We start from the raw sequence: 22166 nt of genomic DNA, 5'->3' as shown, positions 1-22166 counted from the left end.
CACTAGAAGGAATCAATAGCAGAATAAATGAGGCAGAAGAATGGATAAGTGACCTGGAAGACAGAATGGTGGAATTCACTGTCGTGGAACATAATAAAGAAAAAAGAATGAAAAGAAATGAAGACAGGCTAAGAGACCTCTGGGACAACATTAAATGCACCAACATCTGCATTATAGGGGTCCCAGAAGGAGAAGAGAGAGAGAGAGGGGACCTGAGAAAGTATTTGAAGAGATTATAGTTGAAAACTTCCCTAACATGGGAAAGGAAACAGCCATCCAAGTCCAGGAAGTGCAGAGAGTCCCCAGGCAGGATAAACCCAAGGAGAAACACGCCAAGACACATAGTAATCAAATTGACAAAAATTAAAGACAAAGCAAAATTATTAAAAGCAACAGAGGAAAAATGACAAATAATATACAAGGAAAGTCCCATAAGGTTAACAGCTGATTTCTCAGCAGAAACTCTATAAGCCAGAAGGGAGTGGCACGATATATTTAAGGTGATGAAAGGGAAGGACCTACAACCAAGATTACTCTACCCAGCAAGCGTCCCATTCAGATAAAACGGAGAAATCAAAAGCTTTACAGACAAACAAGAGCTAAGAGAATTCAGCACCACCAAACCAGCTCTACAACAAATGCTAAATGAAGTTCTCTAAGTGGGAAACACAAGAGAAGAAAAGAACCTACAAAAACAAACCCAAAATAATTAAGAGAATACATATTGATAATTACCTTAAATATGAATGGATTAAATGCTCCAACCAAAAGACACAGGCTCGCTGAATGGATACAAAAACAAGACCCATATATATGCTGTCTACAAGAGATCCCCTTCAGACCTAGGTACACATACAGACTGAAAGTGAGGGGATGGAAAAAGATATTCCATGCAAATGGAAAACAAAAGAAAGCTGGAGTAGCAATATTGGTATCAGAGAAAATAGACTTTAAAATAAAGAATGTTACAAGTGACAAGGAAGGACACTACATAATGATCAAGGGATCAATCCAAGAAGAAAATATAACAATTATAAATATATATGCACCCAACATAGGAGCACCTTAATACATAAAGCAACTGTTAACAGCTATAAAAGAGGAAATCAACAGTAACACAATAGTGGGGGACTTTAACACCTCACTTACACCAAAGGACAGATCATCCAGACAGAAAATTAATAAGGAAACACAAGCTTTAAATGACACAATAGACCCGATAGATTTAATTGATATTTATAGGACATTCCATCCAAAAACAGCAGATTACACTTTCTTCTCAAGTGTGCATGGAACATTCTCCAGGACAGATCACATCTTGGGTCACAAATCAACCCTCAGTAAATTTAAGAAAACTGAAATCATATCAAGCATCTTTTCTGACCACAACGCTATGAGACTAGATATCAATTACAGCGAAAAAATGTAAAAAACACAAACACACAGAGGCTAAACAATACGTTACTAAATAACCAAGAGATCACTGAAGAAATCAAAGAGGAAATCAAAAAAAGCTAGAGACAAACGACAGTGAAAACAGGACAATCCAAAACATATGGGATGCAGCAAAAGCGTTTCTAAGAGGGAAGTTTATAGCAATACAATCCTACCTTAAGAAACAACAAACATCTCAAATAAACAATTTAACTTACACCTAAAGGAAATAGAGAAAGAAGAACAAACAAAACCCAAAGTTCGTATAAGGAAAGAAATCATAAAGATCAGAGCAGAAATAAATGAAACAGAAACAAAGAAAACAATAGCAAAGATCAATAAAACTAAAAGCTGGTTCTTTGAGAAGATAAACAAAATTGATAAACCATTAGCCAGACTCATCAAGAAAAAGAGGGAGAGGACTCAAATCAATAAAATTAGAAATGAAAAAGGAGAAGTTACAACAGACACTACAGAAATACAAAGCATCCTAAGAGACTACTACAAGCAACTCTATGCTAATAAAATGGACAACCTGGAAGAAATGGACAAATTCTTAGAAAGGTATAACCTTCTAAGACTGAACCAGGAAGAAATAGGAAATATGAACAGACCAATCACAAGTAATGAAATTGATTAAAAATCTTCCAACAAACAAAAGTCCAGGAGAGATGGCTTCACAGGTGAATTCTATCAAACATTTAGAGAAGAGCTAACACACATTCTTCTCAAACTCTTCCAAAAAATTGGGGAGGAAGGAACACGCCCAAACTCATTCTATGAGGCCACCATCACCCTGATACTAAAACCGGACAAAGATACTACAAAAAAAAAAGAAAATTACAGACCAATATCACTGATGAATATAGATGCAAAAATCCTCAACAAAATACTAGCAAACAGAATCCAACAACACATTAAAAGGATCATATACCATGATCAAGTGGGATTTATCCCAGAGATGCAAGGATTCTCCAATATACGCAAATCAATCAATGTGATACACCATATTAACAAATTGAAGAATAAAAACCATATGATCATCTCAATAGATGCAGAACAAGCTTGTGACAAAATTCAACACCCACTTATGATAAAAACTGTCCAGAAAGTGGGCATGGAGGGAACCTACCTCAACATAATAAAGGCCATATACGACAAACCCACAGCCAACATCATTTCAACGGTGAAAAACTGAAAGCATTTCCTCTAAGATCAAGAAAAAGACAAGGATGTCCACTCTCATCGCTATTATTCAACATAGTTTAGAAATCCTAGCCACGGCAATCAGAGAAGAAAAAGAAATAGAAGGAATACAAATTGGAAAAGAAGAAGTAAAACTGTCACTGTTTGCAGATGACATGATACTATACACAGAGAATCCTAAAGATGCCACCAGCAAAGTCCTAGCACTAATAAATGAATTTGGTAAAGTTGCAGGATACAAAATTAATGCACAGAAATCTCTTGCATTCCTATACACTAACAATGAAAGATCAGAAAGGGAAATTAAGAAACAATCCCATTCACCACTGCAACAAAAAGAATAAAATACCTAGGAATAAACCTACCTAAGGAGGTAAAAGACGTGTACTCAGAAAACTATAAGACACTGAAGAAACAAATCAAAGATGACAGAAACAGATGGAGAGATATACCACGTTCTTGGATTGGAAGAATCAATATTGTGAAAATGAGTATACTACCGAAAGCAACCTACAGATTCAATGGAATCCCTATCAAATTACCAATGGCATTTATACAGGACTTGAACAAAAAATCTTAAAATTTGTATGGAGACACAAAAGACCCCGAATAGCCAAAGCGGTCTTGAGGGGAAAAAACGGAGCTAGAGGAATCAGGCTCCCAGACTTCACACTATACTACAAGCTACAGTCATCAAGACAGTATGGTACTGGCACAAAAACAGAAATATAGATCAATGGAACAGAATAGAAAGCCCAGAGATAATCCCACACACCTATGGTCACCTTATCTTTGATAAAGGAGGCAAGACTATACAATGGAGAAAAGACAGCCTCTTCAGTAAGTGGTGGTGGGAAAACTGGACAGCTACAAGTAAAGAATGAAATTAGAACACTCCGTAACACCATACACAAAAATAAACTCAAAATGGATTAAAGACCTAAATGTAAGACTGGACACTATAAAACTCTTAGAGGAAAACATAGGAAGAACACTCTTTGACATAAATCACAGCAAGATCTTTTCTGACCCACCTCCTAGAGTAATGGAAATAAAAACAAAAGTAAACAAATGGGACCTAATGAAACTTAAAAGCCTTTGCACAGCCAAGGAAACCATAAACAAGATGAAAAAACCCTCAGAATGGGAAAAAATATTTGCAAACGAATCAATGGACAAAGGACTAATCTCCAAACTATATGAACAGCTCATGCAGCTCAATATTAAAAAAACAAACAACCCAATCCAAAAATGGGCAGAAGACCTAAATAGACATTTCTCCAAAGAAGACATACAGATGGTCAAGAGGCACATGAAAAGCTGCTCAACATCACTAATTATTAGAGAAATGCAAATCAAAACTACAATGAGGTATCACCTCACACCGGTCAGAATGGCCATCATCAATAAGTCTACAAACAATAAATGCTGGAGAGGGTGTGGAGAAAAGGGAGCCCTCTTGCACTGTTGGTGGGAATGTAAATTGATACAGTCACTATGGAGAACAGTATGGAGGTTCGTTAAAAAACTACAAATAGAATTACCATACGACCCAGCAATCCCACTACAGGGCATATACCCTGAGAAAACCATAATTCAAAGAGTCATGTACCACAATGTTCATTGCAGCATTATTTACAATAACCAGGACATGGAAGCAACCTAAGTGTCCCTCAACAGACGAATGGATAAAAGAAGAAGTGGTACATATATATACAATGGAATATTACTCAGCCATAGAAAGGAACAAAATTGGGTCATTTGTAGAGCCGTGGACGGACCTAGAGGCTGTCATACAAAGTGAAATAAGTCAGAAAGAAAAAAACAAATATTGTATGTTAACGCATATATGTGGAATCTAGAAAAATGGTACAGATGAACTGGTTTGCAAGGCAGAAATAGAGCCACAGCTGTAGAGAACAAATGTGTGGACACCAAGGGGGGAACGCAGGGGGAGGGTGGTGGTGGTGGGATGAATTGGGAGATTGGGATTGACATATATACATTAATATGTTTAAAATAGATAACTAATAAGAACCTGCTGTATAAAAAGGAAAATTAAAAACAACAGGGCTTCCTTCCCTGGTGGCGCAGTGGTTGAGAATCCTCCTGCTAATGCAGGGGACATGGGTTCGAGCCCTGGTCTAGGAGGATCCCACATGCCGCAGAGCAACTAGGCCTGTGAGCCACAACTACTGAGCCTGCGCGTCTGGAGCTTGTGCTCTGCCAACAAGAGAGGCCGCGACAGTGAGAGGCCCGCGCACCGCGATGAAGAGTGACCCCGCTTGCCGCAACTACAGAAAGCCCTCGCACAGAAACGAAGACCCAACACAGCCAAAAGTAAATAAATAAATAAATATTTAAAACAACAACAACAAACCGCCTCCTTGACACTTGGGAGGGCAGTCCCCAGCTCCCGTCTTGTGCTCGGATGGGAGCTCCCCCGCTGCCCCTCGGGATGGCCTTCCCCATCCCATCCTCCTGCTCTATCCTGATTCTGATGCACGGCTGGAGGCTGACACCCCAGGAGACGGGCCGTGTGGCTCTCGGGCATCCTTCACGGTCTCCCCGGATACTCCAGGCACGAGAGGCCCATGTGGAAATCTCCCCCATGTGAACTGGGGCATCACCTTTGCAAAGACAAATGCTAACAGAGGTTCGCTTATAGCTGAGCCACGCTGAGTGCTGCGCTATGTGACGAAGCCGACGTCTTTAGAAGGACAGCGGTATTTTTTATCTTGTTCATGCATTCGGTCAACAAACATTACTGAATACACTGTCACCAGGCTCCCTGCCAGAAGATGCAGCTACAAAGATGAGAAGACGTGACCCCCGGCTGCAGAAACCAGCGGGCCCCGAGAGGGCTGCAGACTTGCAGCCAACCCGGGGCATGTGGTGCGTGCCCTGTGCGGGTAGCGGGGACGGTAAGGATGCTGCTCAGCAGGGGTGCGGTCCCGAGCGGGACGGGGGTGCAGGCAGAGGAGGAGGAGGGAGAGGAAGCACATCCACGGCCAGAGGGGGCAGCAAGGCAGGTGAGCAAAAGAGGGGAGCCCGTGTGCACTGCTGCAGCTGACAGACGCTGTACAAGCCAAGAGGGGAGGCTCCACCTGCACGTCCCCCGCTCTGACCCCTGGTTCAATCAGCAGAGGAAACCTCAAAGTCCAGAGGAAGATGCTGGCAAGCATGGGAATTTTAAGTGAAGGAAGAGGTCATTTCAGATCGGGGGGAAGAATACTGGGATCACTGCCTACTTGTTTGAAAGAAAATGAAGTTAAATTCCTAGTTTATGTGATACCTAAAAATAAATTCCAAGTACTCTAAACATAAAATTAAAACTATGAAGTTAATAAAAGATATGAGAACATTTTTGTAACCTTGGGACCGGAAAGCCTTTTTCAACATTTCAAGAATCCCAGAAACGCTAACAGAGAACCCTGATGGGATCGGATTTCTCCCAAATTACAAGTTTTACACTGTAACACGTTACACTAAAGTTGAGAGCAAATGAAAGGGTGGGAGAAAATTCTGGAATATTTGATAGACAAATGCTTAATAACTACGAAACATAAAGAACTCCTATAAATCAAGACAAAGAACCCAAAAGGAAAAAAAAAAGGGAAAGGAGACGGACGGAGAAGTCACAGAAAAAAGGAATGCAGGTAGTGTCTAAGTGCACAAAATCACTCGTGGTTAAATCATAATTAAATTTAAAGGGATTGAAGTAATTTTTAAAAACAGATGACTTTTCCACCTTGCCAGAGGAAGGGGGGTCCTGATTATACAGTGTGTTGCTGGGAGGATGGGAAGGCATACTGCAAGGCTGGGTTTTCGCATCGACCAAAGTGCAAGATGAATGGAGCCTGTGACCCACTTCTAGAATTCTTGAAACGCTTCAAATCAGGTAGCCTAGATTGACTGGGAAAATATCAGTGAGTGTAAGAAAATCAAGGTAGTGAAAAAAATCTCCTTGTCAGCATCTTTCTCCCCAGGGACACAGTTCTAGAGCCTTCCTCACGGCCAACATCCTCTGGGCAAAGCCGTCACCGGGGTCACAGGTGAGGAAGGCGGCTGACCTCGTATCACTGTGTCACTGCGGGGCCCAGGCACAGGGAGGGGGAAGCACTGAGGGCGGCACAAGGTCATGTCGCCCAAACTGGGTCAGGGGACCATCCAGCAACTAGAGAAGCAGGTCAGCGGCGTCGCGTGGTGAGTTAAAACCCGTGCCACCAAGAAAGGCCACGGCACACGGGTTATTGTGACTTGACATGACAGATCAGGACAAACGCTGGTGCCAACACCTTCCAACCAAATGACCGCTAGACAGAAACAGCAGCACCAAGTCCTCCCGGAACCCAAGCATCATGAGAAAGGTGACAGCTCAACCACAAAGACGCTGTAACTACAACTTTCCTCCAAACCCATGTCTGCCGAAACCCCCAATCTTTCCAGCAGTCCTGAGGATGGCTCAGCATTAAAAATTAACACCATGCCCCAATGAAAAGCTCTTAGAATTTCCCTCAAATTATTATTATTATTATTTTTTTAAAGAAGATGTTGGGGGTAGGAGTTTATTAATTAATTTATTTATTTTTGCTGTGTTGGGTCTTCGTTCCTCTGCGAGGGCTTTCTCTAGTTGTGGCGAGCGGGGGCCACTCTTCTTCGCGGTGCGTGGGCCTTCCACCATCGCGGCCTCTCCCGTGCAGAGCACAGGCTCCGGATGCGCAGGCTCAGTGGCCATGGCTCACGGGCCCAGTTGCTCCGCGGCATGAGGGATCCTCCCAGACCAGGGCTCGAACCTGTGTCCCCTGAATTAGCAGGAGGATTCTCAACCACTGCGCCACCAGGGAAGCCCTCAAATTATTTATTAGAAGAAAAGGATTTCTCTTTTTCCTTGGAGATATCTTTCCGTGAAAGTGTCAACAAGCTGACGTGTGGTTCGTCTACATTCCCGATAGGTGGTATGAGAACGTTAAGCCTGTTCACAATGCCATTTAGGCACGGAGGCTCTTAAACTTTTCAAGGAGGAGCGTTCAGTCTGCTAAAACAAGGTTATTTTCCTGAAACCACCTTAAAGCTTTTCAGATGGTGAGCATTCCAATAACGTTTATGCAAACAGAAAGGAAGCACAACACTCACTTGAAGGATACCGCACTGAATCCACACTCTTCAAGTAAGAACCAAACACGCGCGAGTGTCTATAAGCATGGGGTCTATTTTCCAACATGTGAAATAGAAGCTATTGAGGGGAAAGGATCCAAGCCTTTTTACAAAACAGAATGGAGAACAAATGGAGCCCCGCATGGCTGCACCTGTTCCGGGGCTTCTGCAGGAGATGATATAGCTCCCCGAAGCCACTGCAGAGCCCCAGGTTCTAAACACTGCAAGCTGCAAGGGCTCCTGCGACACCACCCCCAGCTTCCCAGGCGGGCTCTTCGGATGGCCCTGGGGCAGCTCTACCAAGCTGCTTCCTACATCATGTGGGACAGAGGTGGCCTGGGATCATCAGGGATTAGCTCAGCTCTCAGCTCAGGAAGGTTGGGGGGAGGCCCGGGCTGTTCACAGCCTGCAGTTGTGCTTTGCTTCAAGGCATAAATAATATCTGAAAAGAACCCGTCTTTTCATTTCCTGGCAAAGGAAACATCTGACCCTCCGGCTCATTCGGCCTGATAATCTCCATTTTTAAAAAAGTGCCAAGCACGTCACTCCATGCAGGCTGGCAGGAGTCTCTTCTGAGAGTGGGCGTAGGTGGTATTCTGAGAGCACCCTGCACTGGGTGGATGGAAGTAGCATCTCAGCCCTCACGTCCTCATCTGAGGGGTATGGGGAAGGGTCTTCCCACTGCTAAGACTAAAGCAGTCTGGGCTCACACCCCAAACGGGGAGCACAACTCATTAAAAAAACACCACTATAAATGGTGGCTCATTACCAGGCCGGCCCTCGACGTGACTCAATTTGGAAAATGAACCGAAGTACAACTCTTATGGAAAAATACATTATGGGCTCACACAAGTGACTTAACCGACTTTGGAATGATTCTTTAGCTGGCTGAGGACGCTTCTTTAGTTGAGACCAGGGTTTCTTTTCCTGGGCTGGCATTTTGCATCAGATAATTCTTTGTAGGGGTCTGTGCATTGCAGGACACTGAGGGCGTCCCTGGCTTCCACCCTCTAGATGGCAGCAGCACATCTCCCGGGTCCTTCCCCTCCTGCCCCGGCTATGACAACCAAAAACACCTTCCAGACTTGGCTGGTGTCCTCTGGGTGAGAGAACCAGTGGGCTGGGCAAAGGGAAGGTTCATCCTGTGCATAATACACTCCGTAACATGCACACTCACTGCTCCGAGGCTTGGGTGCGGTGGAGGGCAGCAGGCCCCTTGCATGCGGGGGGGATGTGTGGGGGGGGATGTCGCTGGTGGAGGGGGAAGCGCCACTCTCGCCATCACATCCGTCGCAGCGCTAACTCGAGCTTCTAAACGACACTTAGGGATATACATGTTTTTGGTCTTTACTGAATGTTTTTATAAAAGGTTGAGAACTTGAGAGAGTGAGTAAGAAATTGCCCAGAAAACTATTTCCTTTCTTTACAAAACACACCGCACTATGAAGCAGAGACAGACGCACTTGGGATCTTGACTGTGACAACACAGGACATTGGTGATGTGACCAATGACGGTGGCAGCTGCCGTTTACTGATGGCTTGGTGTGTTCCACGTACTGGACTGACATTTCATACACAACGCAAATTGCACAGCCCTGCCTGGTGGCAAAAGAGGATGATCTCTGCCCTACAGGTAGGAAAACTGGCTCCGAAAAGTTGAGCAACTTGCTCAAAGAGATGCCATTGTGCTGTTCTGCTGAATTTGCAGCAATATATTTATAGTTACATAAATTTTGTCTAATGCCTTTTGAGGAGTTGATTTTTAAAATCTCAAGATACTGAACATATTTAAGAGAAACTCAGGATAACACTTCCATAGGTTAATGCACTACTCCACGCTTCATCTGCGAGGCAAAGGATGATGTGAACTTAGTGCTGTGGGCGCTGACCCCCTCCTGGGTGTGCTGCAGGGGGTGATACACGCAGGTCTCAAGACATGGCTGGCCCAGTACGTTGAGGCCCCCTGACAGAAGGAGTTGAAAGTATCTCACGGGCTACTAAAAACATGTGCAGAGCAGAGGATGAGACACTAGAGCCATGTAAACGAAAGCAAATTTATCACAATGAATCCCACAAAGGTCGAGTAGCCGTGCGACAACTGTGAACGTTGTACAATTCAGCTCAGCTTACTTACGCTGTGCATGTTTATTTTCAGAGATAATGCTTAGTTAGTTTTGGTGGCAGAATGCTACAGGGGAATGGAAAACAAATCCCCAGGAAAGTCTAAAACCCCACCTGAAGGAAGAACTTCCAAGTTAATCGCTAACGAGGCAGGCATGTTTACAAAGGCCTATGCCTTTTCCAAAGCTGACTTTTTTATTTTTAAAAAATTTTTATTGGAGTCTAGTTGCTTTACAATGTTGTGTTAGTTTCTGCTGTACAGGAAAGTGAATCAGCTATACGTATACATACATCCCCTTTTCAGATTTCCTTCCCATTTAGGTCACCACAGAGCACTGAGTAGAGTTCCCTGTGCTAAACAGCAGGTCCTCATCAGTTACCTATTTTATACATAGTAGTGTCTATATGTCCATTCCCATCACCCAGTTCATCCCACCCTCCCCTCCCCCCGCTTGGTAACCATAAGTGTGTCCTCTACATCTGTGTCTCTATTTCTGTAAAGCTGACTTTCTCGAAACGCTTCTTATTTATCATCTGATAAAGGTGCCAATGTGCATTTCAATGGTTTAAAGTCAGAGTATGAAGCTACAGCAAAAATACACCGGATAACTGGTACCTGAAACAACAGGGAACCACTTTCCGGCACCTATATATTCCTACTTTCCTCCAGCAAAAGGAAAATTGAAAACAGAACATTTTGTGGCCATTTGTGGTTCCTCACGGTATTGGACTTGTGGGTTATTTCTGTAACACGGCTGGTGGACCACCCCAAACGTGTCCTTTGGTGAACTCCAAAAAAAGTCTTCCTCCAGAAATAGCTCACACATTAGCCTCCCCTCATCTGTGGGAATGAAGTGACAACCAGGGACAGGAAATGCCCATCCGTTCTAGGACGCGCGGGGCTGGCGCCAGGAGCAGCCGTCTCACTTTCTCAGCACCTACAAGAAACGGAACTCCTCCTGGAATCACAAAGCACACGGGGTGGGCAACTCGCCCGACGGCTCTGAACACACCTGGGGGTGTGCACGCCTCGTACGCAGGTCACGGCGGGGTCCTAACCCTGCTTCTTTGTGACGGTGACGGGGCTGGTGCAGCGACCATCCAGCCTCTCATCCACTCTGTCCGGTCAGAGGCCTTCACCACCCCTTGCCTGCCAAGACCTGGAGGATAAGCAGGTGCTGGTGGGCACAGCGGGGACCACGCACCTGCTTCTCATCTGGATGTGTGAGCACCAAGGCCACCAAACCCTCACACTCACGGGAAGGACCAGAAACAAGGTGTGCAGCGCGGTACAAGGGCTTAGTCAACGGGAGTGGCTGCTAATGGGAATTACACTCACTTTGTTTGGTTTCAGCAGTGGTCTACTGTGTACACAGGTGACATTCCAGGGTAGCAGCACCATTTTCCATGTTGTGTCCATCACCTCCTTGTTGAGTTATTAGCACTGCTGCATTTAAACTCCTAGCCAATCAGCCCAGAAACGGAAATCTACATCCTGGTTAGCACGTGGGCATCTTCCTGTCAGAAATGGAGACTTAGAGACCAGGGGTCCTCGAGTGGCACCACCATGCACGCATTTTACGATGAGGATAAATGTTCTGCCGTTTCCTCTGGTTGTTGCCTGGTTGTTTTGAATATTGTCCCGTGTTACTTGTGTCCTGAAATGCCTGCTACTATGCACGGTAACTGCCAAAGCTGGGCTGGAACACCAAGTGCCAGGATCACGAGTTCTTTTAAAAACTCCACAGTGTGTCTTCCTTATGAGGTTTGAGAACAGCCAAGTGATTTCTCAGCACGGCCACCGGCCGCCAGCAGGCCCCGAGGGTTGTGATGCCCCGCCTCGCGCCCAGGCGCTGTCTCCGAGGCACTGGTGTCTGCTCCTTCCTCTCCCGGCGCCCATGGACGGAAGAGAAGTGAGCCCGGGGGACCCCGGCTCCGCCAACCTCCCAATGAGAGAAACGACATACAGGGGCCACTTGCCAAGACCGGACCCCTACCATCAAGACTTCGCGCAGTCTCCCTGGCGGGGCCGCTACGACTCCAAGGCAGCCCTCGCAAAGCCATGGTTGAGGTCCAGGCCCCAGCCCCACTCTGTTCCCACGCTTCCCTCCTCTCCCGGCTACAGGGCTCAGAGCCCCACCCTGGCTCTTTATAGTCGGGACCACCTCTGCTCCGGGCCCATGGGAGCCGCAGGCTCGGTCTGGAGTCCCTGGTCCCCCGAGAATCCTCCCCGAGGCCCAGCCCAGCGGAAAGACCCCGTGGGGTCCAGGGACCTGCGTGTGCACACGTTGCCACGGTTACCGCCCCTGCGCAGGTGTGACGTCACTTCCTCCTGACCTGCAGTAGGAGGAAGGGGCTGCGCCATCCCATCTGCCCACTGTCAGCACAGAAGGTCCGGTCACAGCCACTTAAGGACCACAGGACCGGGGAAAAGTCACGTAAAAGAGGGGTTCGGACTGCACTGTCTCCAGGGTCCCGTCTAATGGGAAAGTTCTGCGGTCCCATCGTTTTACTTGGTGGGGAGGGAGTTCCCCTCTACCAGGGAAACATGCAAACATACACATGGTATTTTTGTGACCATGATACTTGCACTAGAGGGGAGAAGCTGCATGACACTGCTTGGCCTTGAACGGCTGTGTAAGGAGCAGCACAGGCAGTGAATGTCGGGGCAGGACTGGGAGCCGAAGCCTGGACTTGTCAGACACCCCATCACCTGGCACCTATGGAGACAGAGTGTTAGCCTCTGGTCTTTTTTTTTTTTTTTTTAAGATTTTTTTGACGTGGACCATTTTTAAAGTCTTTATTGAATTTGTTACAATGTTGCTTCTGCTCTGTGTTTTTACTTTTTGGCCGCACGGGATTGGAATCTTAGCTCCCCGACCAGGGATCGAACCTGCACCCCCTGCATTGGAAGGCGAAGTCTTAACCGCTGGACCGCCAGAGAAGTCCCAGCCTCTGTTCTTTTTCAGAGCGATTAAGATAAAATGAGGAAAAGAGATTAGCAATGCAGGCCTTCCTGGGGCAGAGACTCTTCTGGGGGTTAAGAGGGCTGTGGGCTGAGAGGTACACGAGCAAAAGGGCAGCAGAAACGGAGCAGCTGCTAAGTCAGATCCGGGTCCTCTCACCCTCACCCCCACCCGCCAGGTCATCACCGGAGACGCTCACAAAGTACATCCCGGGCCTTCAGGCCAATCAGTCAGGCTTGGTTCTCACACCTGAGATAGGAAGCACGTAGACTCCTGAGGACCCACGGTGCCCCCTCCGGCCACAGTCCTTCCTGAAGTGAGCTGGTACATGGGAGGGGGATTTGCACCTTTTGGCCAGAAACTCATTCACGAGAAGCCAAGCACTCCCCCTGTGCCACGGGTTACTTCTCCCCACTGGCCAACAGTCCAGAAACTTCAGCCAGGTCCCCGGGAGCACACGTGATCTCTGGCTGCTGGTGAGAAGCTGCACAGAGACTGCTCTCAAAAGATGTGACCTTTAAACCCACAGTCCACGAATTAAACTGACCTTTAATGATAGACAACTGCTATGTTCCTTGAAACAAATGAAAACTCCCATATAAACAGAACATATACTTAAGGAAAATCCACTTTACATCCACCTCTACAATATTCTGTACGCATTATACTGCAACATTCCAAGAGGCCTTTTAAAAGACTCAAACGTACATACAACATTTTCGTTACTGTAATACTTTCATTAGAGGGGAGAAGGTGTTTGCGTTTTGTCTTGAGTCAAGAGTGAAAGAATGAATTCGTTACTGCTTTGAATCCATAAGGAGATCTACTTCTTGGATCTCTCTCTCTCTTGCCTTAGAAAAATAAGACAAAAGGAGATGTTGAAATGACCTGCATAAGAACAACGGACATTGAGGGGGCCGGCCCCCAAGTGCCTCCCCATATTTTCTGACACGGGACCCAGCTGGACAGCCTACCTGCCCCTCGGTCCTCGCTGTCCTCATGCAGCAGCTTGCCTACGGAGTTATACCACTTGAGCTGGGGCTCAGGGAGGCCATAAACACTGCAGTTGATCAAGGCACTGTTCCCTTCCTTGACGATGATATGGTCGGTTCTGGCAATGACCACGGGCACTGAGCCCACGACCATGTCAGTGCCATTTAAAGTGCTGTTGGCCACACTCGTAGCAGTCGCTAGAGTGGACACTAGGATTAGCAAGGGCACAGAAGGCAGAAAGCACACAGGCAGAAGGCGCGTCACTCCGTCCATCTTCTTTTCTTGCTCTGTAAGGCAACAGAGCAGGTCGGCCAGGGGAGTCTTCTAGCAGACAACACCCTGCTCACAGCAGGCCAAGGGCCAAACCCGGCCTGGGTCCATGGAGTTGGCTCTGGATTAAGAACCTCTGTAAAGAAAACAAACAAACAAAAAACACGTAAATGTTAGCGCACATACTTTAAAAGGATTATTTATAAAATGTTAGAAACCCAGCTAAAGTACACATCTGTCATTTTTAAATAGCACACAAATTCAGAAGGTGTTCCAAATATTCATGGAAATCGTGATGATACACGTCTGTTATTTTTGCTACTGAAACATATGACTCTTAGCAGGAACACGTTAACTTTGTACCACATGACTTCCTGGGGCTCAAAAGCTGACCCCTGCTTCTTTCATCCCGCACCTCGAGGCCTCCTCCCATCCCTCACCTGTCCCCGCCGTGGACACCAGTGGTGCACCTGGGGCCTCCTAACCTCTCTCGGCTGGCCGAAATGAATTCCAGCTCCTGCAGTGTGCACCTGGGCCCTGCCACATCGGAAGGGCCCCCCCGAACCAGTGCGGTGTCCCCCTCACCCCCACCAGGACACCCCCTTCCCCTTTCAGGCAACTGCCCCGCCTTCTGGAGCTTCCGGGCCACCCTCATCACCCGCCCTCGTCACTCACTGAATGCCTTGCTTTCCATCTTCACCTGCCTCCCTGGATGCAGGGGGTGCCATGACGGGTGGCTGCACTTCTTCACCCAAGGACCTAACCTTCACCTCCACCTCCACTCTCCATTTCATCCACTGATCACCCCACCTTCTCAGTCCCCTCGCTGGGCGTCCTGGCCGCCCTACCCTCCTCAGGTCCTCCCTCCCACCCAGCTGGCTCACTGCCTTCCCGCCCCCGCCTGCACCCGGGCACACAGACTGCGCCCCCCGTGCCCTCAGCTCTCACTCTCCCGCCACAATCCCTCTGCCGGCGCCCAGCCGCGATCCACCCGTCGCTTGTCGTCCCAGCTCCTACTCCCCGGAGGCCGGAGCAGGACTGGGAGGGCATCCGACACCTGTGACGTGACCACAAAAAATAAGGGGATGGTCGCCAGCCCCAGCCAGGCCCTCCGTGACAGCTGGCAATCCAGGAGAACTTCACTGAGGAGGTGGCCCCGGAGCTGAGGGCTCTTTGGGAATCAACCATGCCTAGACCCAGAGAAGAGCATTCCAGGAAGAGCCAACAACCAAAGGAAACGGGGCGCTACAAGACAGGCCCAGATCACCTAGGGCTTTGGAGGACACAGTTAAGGAATCTGGATTTTAGCTGACTTTCATTGAAAAATGTTAAGCAGAAGAGGGACAGGATATAATTTGTCTTTCTTAAGATCAACTTTACTGTGGCATAACTTACAAATTTAAAAAGTGCCCATTTTACGTATGCATTTTAATAGGCTTTGACAGATTTATACACTCACATAACCACCACAATAAACAAGATATAGAGGGCTTCCCTGGTGGCACAGTGGTTGAGAGTCCGCCTGCCAATGCAGGGGACACGGGTTCGTGCCCTGGGCCGGGAAGATCCCACATGCCGTGGAGCGGCTGGGCCCGTGAGCCGTGGCCACTGAGCCTGTGCGTCCGGAGCCTGTGCTCCGCAATGGGAGAGGCCACACAGTGAGAGGCCCGCGTATTGCAAAAAAACAAACGAACAAACAAAAAAACAACAAGATATAGCATGTTTCCATCACGACCAAAAGTTCCCTTGTGTCCCTTCCCAGTTTTAGTTTTGCCACGGACCAGTCCAGTTACTTTCGTGTACGGCGTGAGGGAGGGACCGAGGTTCATTTCTTCCCCACACGGACAACCAGCCATTTCTGCACCACCTGTAGAAAAGACCATCCTGTCTCAGTGGACTGTGTCTCAAACACAATGACTCTATCTCTAAACTCTTCCTTTTGTTCCACTAGTGCCAATGCCTGCCCTCAGGCCGATGTCATCCTGACCGTACTGTCTGCCTCATCTTTCTTAGTATCTACAGAGTCTGAAATTGTCCCTGACACTTTACATGCCCAAAGGATTGCTGAACGAATGAATCTGTCTGCAAAAGCAGAAAGCAGAAATTATCACTCCAATCGTATGGACAGTAACACTGAAGAGGTACCAGGGGTGATAAAGCAGCCTCGGACCACAGATTTCTTGAGTCGGAAAGAGACGCGTTTTCTTAGAGCTACAGCCTTCCACACATAGACCCCACAGGGCCGGGTGCCTTCCTGCCCAGGGCGGCCCACACACTACTTCCCAGTAGGAACTGTAGGGCCGAGAAGCATGACAGACACCCTGCCGTGACTCTGTCAATGGTTTTCTATACTTGGGCTCATCTTGTGGTTTCCTTTTAGCAGGAAAGCTGACCTGCGCCATACAGAACGCTTAAGAGCATGGCCTCAGGTTTGAGAGCGACTGGGATCCCACCCGGATCCAACCACCCTGAGGGCCTGGGTGTTCCCGGCCCAGGACCTACCACGTAAGGACTGTTACAAAGATTCATGATCAAATATACATCAAGTATGCATTGCTCAGCTTGAAAAATAAAAATGACTAATATAGCATATAAAGCATCCTTTACTGAAATTACGCTTCTCGAGTTTATCCTTATTTCAGGCTGTTATCACACCTTGTTTTCGGTTTTGCTGAGTACATGATGACTACCATCCCACCAGAGAAGTCATGACAAATGGTTTCTGGCACTGGTTCTCTTGGTGGGACTCGGGTCTGAGAAGCATGAGCGCCACGGGCAGTGAGCGCCTGGGGACACGCACTCCCTGGCACGAGGCCAGGGCAGACGCCGACCAAGGACCTCAGGGAGGATCAGAAACAAGTCGGCAAGGGAGACAGGTTCTCATAAACATGTGCAGTAACTACACTGTGACCTTTTTTCCCACATCTAGGGAGAATGCAGCAAATGGGAGATCACAGTGGGTTTTAAGGTGCGTCCATCAGAGCTGCTTGCAAAGGCTGGCCACGTGGTTTCTACTTCCCGACACACTGTCCAGCCGGGACAAAGGGAAGGGGAGATGGCTGTTGTGTCATCTTTTAATCACGTCAGTGGGTGCTCTGGGCCGGACCCACAGCGACTGCTCTGAGATGGCACTAGCTGGCTGCGAGGCCTGACCAGGCGAGGGGAGGGGCTTCCCCTCTGCTGCAGGCACGCTGGACAGCGGACTCATCCCTCCCCGCCTTTCCCACCTGAAAAGTCACTGAGGTGCTTCGAAAACACAACGCGTCACCTCTGCGCTGTTTGGAAGCCAAGCGTTTGTACCCTAAAACTCTCTGTGATCACTCATTTTTGAAAAGAAAGCACTCATTCTTGAAAACGCGCACTAACGAATGAACAGGTTTCGGTAAGAATTCACCGTATCTCATGCCATGGCCTTTCAGTTCGGATTTTCAAAAAAGTATTTATTATGTGTTGGACACAGCGCCAGGGCTTGGGGGCGGCAGGGGGCGTTGGGAGCGCTAGGACTTCAACAAGCCACAGGCCGTGTCCGCTTACGATGCCTTGTGGAGAGAGACAGGTCAATTCAATGCGCTGTGCAGGTGCTGGGAGACGGGGCGTGGCTGTTTGCCGCTGGCCTCCCCTGCAGCGTCCAGGCCCACCCCAGCTCCACCCGCCCCCCCTCCGCCACCTCCGGGAGGCCCACCGCTCACCCATCCCAGTCCTAATCGTCCCGGGGCAGATGCAGCTTGCGCCAGACTCCTGGCACCCCTCCCACCCAGGCCCTTGCCTTTTCTCAGTTCCGCGCTGGGGAAACATCCGCTCAGCGACAAGGAGAACGCGTTGAGGGCAGGAACTCGGCGCGGCTCTGCAGAGTTCCCTCCATCTCGGCCGCCTGCGGTCCTGCTTCCCTCCCATACCTGCCCTGTGGCCACACTGGGGTGGGATCCACCGGCACCTGCTCAAGAGAAGGGAGGGGCCGGAAGAACATAAAGACGTCGCGTCCCTCTGGATGCCGGGGAAACGTTCTACAAACGTGCTTTGTTCAGCTTGTCGGACTCTGCAGACAGCATCGTGACAAGTTCAATTGATAACACCGTGTCACGCTGGGAAAGACATTTCAGCCACTGTAGAATTAACCACGAGGACTGTAATCCGGCAGCTTAAAACGCAGTCCTTCAAAATCCAACAACGAAGGCCACAGATTCCCAAACCGGGGTTTAGAGACAGCCACAATGGACAAATTGTTAAGGTTCACATGTTTGCTCAGGGCCTTTGGGAAAACGTTCACAGAATACTTGACTTTTTTTTTTTCCACGAATGAAACAAAAGAGAAAACGCTTAGCAAATATCAAATGTCCTTTCTTTAACTTGACCCCTTTCTTACTTTCCAACAATTGCATCTTATCTAAAAGCATTTTAATAAAATGCTTTGTGGAGGCTTATTTGCTATCTCTGCACCTATAATAAAACATGACTACTGACCATGAATTTCTGGAGTTGGAAGGAAAAAGGCCTCTTGTTTCAGGGGGTTTGAACTACGTGAACGTACAGGACTGTTTTGTCTTGGCAGCGTTCACGCTGGCATTTCCCCATCAACTGTGATGAATAATTTTATACTTCACAGATGAGGGTTTTGCCACAAAATCTACGAAGAGTTATCACCATTTTTCATTTGTGCATAAATGATGTGATGGGCACAGAGGCCACCTTTTAGATAAGACACAATCTTTTTTTTGTTTTTCACGGTACGCGGGCCTCCCACTGTTGTGGCCTCTCCCGTTGCGGAGCACAGGCTCCGGACGTGCAGGCTCAGCGGCCATGGCTCATGGGCCCAGCCGCTCCGCGGCATGTGGGATCTTCCCGGACCAGGGCACGAATCCGTGTCCCCTGCATCGGCAGGCGGACTCTCAACCACTGCGCCACCAGGGAAGTCCAAGACACAATCTTGATAGGTCCCTACTCATCAGGCGAGGTGGGAAATCTCAACTTCCGGTGGAATGGACAGGGCCTGACGTGCTCATTACATCGTAGATGCTAATGTTCAAAACTGGTAGCCAGCTGCGGCCCCCCTAGTTACAGGTATCTTTCTGCAACTTCCTTTCCCATGCATCATAATCAATGAAAAATACCTATGCTAACCTGTTTTTTACAAACATCGTTTAAAAAAGATTTTCTTTTGCAATTTTGAAGAAAAATGACAAAATTCTACCAGCCCATTCTTTCTCCCCTAACTTGAGTTTTTAGGTAGTTAAGGTGATGTCTGAACATGGGCTACGGGAATCCAAAGTCAAAGATGAAGAGCTTTGCGGAACAAGCACATTCCTGCCACAGTGACTGCAGCCCAGCATCACATCATTTAAGCTCTAAATCAGCTAAGTTCTATGTCAGTGTCCAAAGTCACGCTACAGAAAGAGGTTCATCTGGGCCTTCTTTCTTCCCGACCTGTGTCCTAGAGTCCGTCTGTGCAGGGACTCCTGATGTCTCTAACCGCACAAAGGTAACTCTTGACTCAGATGGTGATCGTTACATGAAAGGAGGAAGAGCATCCTGTTTAGGTGACTTTCAGAAGTGCCCAGCACCAATCCAAATCACTACACTTTAACTGAGAAGATCCCCTGTGCGAGGCACACTGCCGGGCTGTGGAACACACAGAGAAGACACGGTCCTTACCCCTGTCACCAAAGCGTCAAGGAGGAGTACAAAGTACATCAGTAATTACAGGACAGCGTGGCAACTGCCCCATCAGGGAGGGGCCGAGGATCCACATGGTACAGGACAGGAGACCCAAGTGGTAGAGGGTCCAGGAAGAACTTTCTTACAAGAAGTGACCCTGTGGTTTAATTACAAAGGAGTTCACCAAGTGGGCCAGGGGCCAGAAGCTGACCCTATAAGAGGAAACGGTGATTAGAGAGGACCCAACACACTCGGGGAAAGGTATGCATTAGGCACCACTGGTGACGTGCACAAGACGGGGGGCTGGAAAGGCAGAGTGCCCGGATAGCAAGGGGGGGGCCCTGTAACACCAAGGATGGGGCGCGCCCACAGGTAAGGGGGGGAGTGACCCCCAGACAAGGCCAGCAAGCTCACTGAACAATTCAGAAGGAGCTAGAACAAAAGGTCTCATTCCTACTTTATCAGCTACACTGATGTTCAGGCCTTTATTTTTCTGATACACAAAAGGCACCTAGTTTTCCAAAACGGATCTGTTTTAAATCACTGTTTTTCAAACCTAACAATGAATGACAGGCCCAGAGACGCCATCTGTGTAATACGTTATTTTTTACGGGTGCATCATATGAAGAAACCCTTTTTGGATCATCATCACGTTTTTTCCACAGGGTACGTTTTTCTGGTCAAAAGTAAGAATCATATAAAATAAAACTCTCATAAATATAATGGTTAGAAAAGGAGAAAGAGAAAAAGAAGAGTATTAAAGGCTTCCCTCTACAGACAATGAATATCGTCAGGTGAGATAAAAATGGTCCCATCGCATGGGTTTGTTCACAGAACAGGAGCAGTAGATCTGGAAGAACCTGGGTGTCTCCTCTCAAAGGCGTTTTTTTAACGCAAGATGAGAAAGGGAGACCAAAGAGGGTAAGCAACTGCCTAGGGTCACACAATTTATCGCCTTCAAACCAGGATAAAACGTCACGCCCACGTCAGACCTGATATCACATTAAAACCTCTCGTTCCGTAAAGGCCATTTTTCATTGTTCTAGCAGCTGAGACAGGCACGGAGGACTATTCTAATCACAAGCTTATCTTTTAGAAGAGCTTATTGATGTTTTAGGGTGTATTTAACGTCTTCTAATTGTCATTCTAAATGAATAGGCTAAAACACTTTTGGGCCCAATTAATGTAAATTCTTAATTGCTCAGAGAGATACTTCTTCCTCAGGAATCTGACGGGCCAGGGAATAAGCCAAACCTGGGAACTGAATACAGATGGGACACATACACTGGTGGATGGTGCCTTTGTGCTACCAGACCTGTTCCTGAAACACATCAAGATGCAGATAAAAGGTGAGGAGGCTGTGTTGGCATTTTTCTCTTCCCTTTGAAACTCTGATGGTCAGATCCCATACGGGACCTAAGGCTGGTCCAGAAGCACCTGGAGCTGCCTGTCTCTCTCTGCCGTCTCTACTACTAGACATTCTGTCCAGCATCTCCCACTACCTCTTAAAAAAACGTGTCCTTTCCAAACATCCTCCCTGCTCTTTGGAACGTGTATATAGAGAGATACATGTGTTCATCCTAGTTCAGTTAACTTCTCTTACTGGCTAACCTACAGCACGACTTCAGCCAACCTTCAATTCTTGTTCATTGCAGGCCCGTTTCCCGAGATGCTCTTGATGTATTTCATGCATAAGCTCCTCAGTCCAGAGTGAAGCCAGACAGGAGCTGGTGGGCGTATGGGAGCCTGGACACATCAACAGGCCAGCCTGGAGAAGTGGCCAGAGCATTCGACGTCTTGGGGCGATGTTGGATGGACACGCTGACCCCCGGCTGCCTGGACAGAGGGGCAATCCGCCCCCCCACCCCGCCTGCCAAAATCAGAGACCAATATTCTTAACCTGCTTCCTAAATATGGTGTTTAGGCCCGAAGCGATTGCGAGTTTAGATTTTCTCGCGGATTCTGGCACATGCCGTAAACACTTAAGGCCGTGGCAGTGAAAGCCCCTTTCTCAACCCCATCTGCCTGTACAGGGACCACCTCCCAACTGCCAAGGGTGATGCACTGTGTGCACTGAGGGGGGCCCTTTTCCACAGAAGCCTTCCCTAAGGGATGACTGATTATTCCTCCTCCAAATCCACCATCCTGTGACCGCAATGAGCAGGGGTGTGGCTGAGCTGTGGAGGGGAGGAACAGGGAGGTGTCTGTGTCCAGACCAAGGTCCCCCTGCAGGGAACAGTCAGGGTACAGCACCAGGTTGCCAGCCGTCCGGGACTTGGTGGATGGCCAGGAAGTGGCCTGGGTACCACACAGCACGTGGGGACTTGTCCTTTGCTGGGGATGCACCTTCCTGAGTGTTCCCTCCAT

The 22166-nt window shown here is 47.9% G+C and overlaps 1 protein-coding gene across 2 annotated transcripts in view; it reads right to left on the bottom strand.

The window, feature by feature from the left end:
- Window positions 1–22166, bottom strand: part of MFAP3L (microfibril associated protein 3 like) — a 42912-nt gene that overhangs the window by 9525 nt on the left and 11221 nt on the right. For both annotated transcript variants that reach the window (XM_081236488.1, XM_081236487.1), the window contains exon 2: window positions 13859–14283. In XM_081236488.1, coding sequence (XP_081092614.1) covers window positions 13859–14150 — 292 coding nt within the window. In that variant the 5' untranslated portion in view covers window positions 14151–14283. The remainder of the gene's footprint in view (window positions 1–13858; window positions 14284–22166) is intronic.

Source organism: Mesoplodon bidens, assembly GCF_964165515.1.
Source record: "Mesoplodon bidens genome assembly, chromosome: 6".
NCBI lineage: Eukaryota > Metazoa > Chordata > Mammalia > Artiodactyla > Ziphiidae > Mesoplodon > Mesoplodon bidens.
The sequence above is the reverse complement of the archived record's forward strand: the minus strand, read 5'-3'. Positions and strand labels throughout refer to the sequence as shown.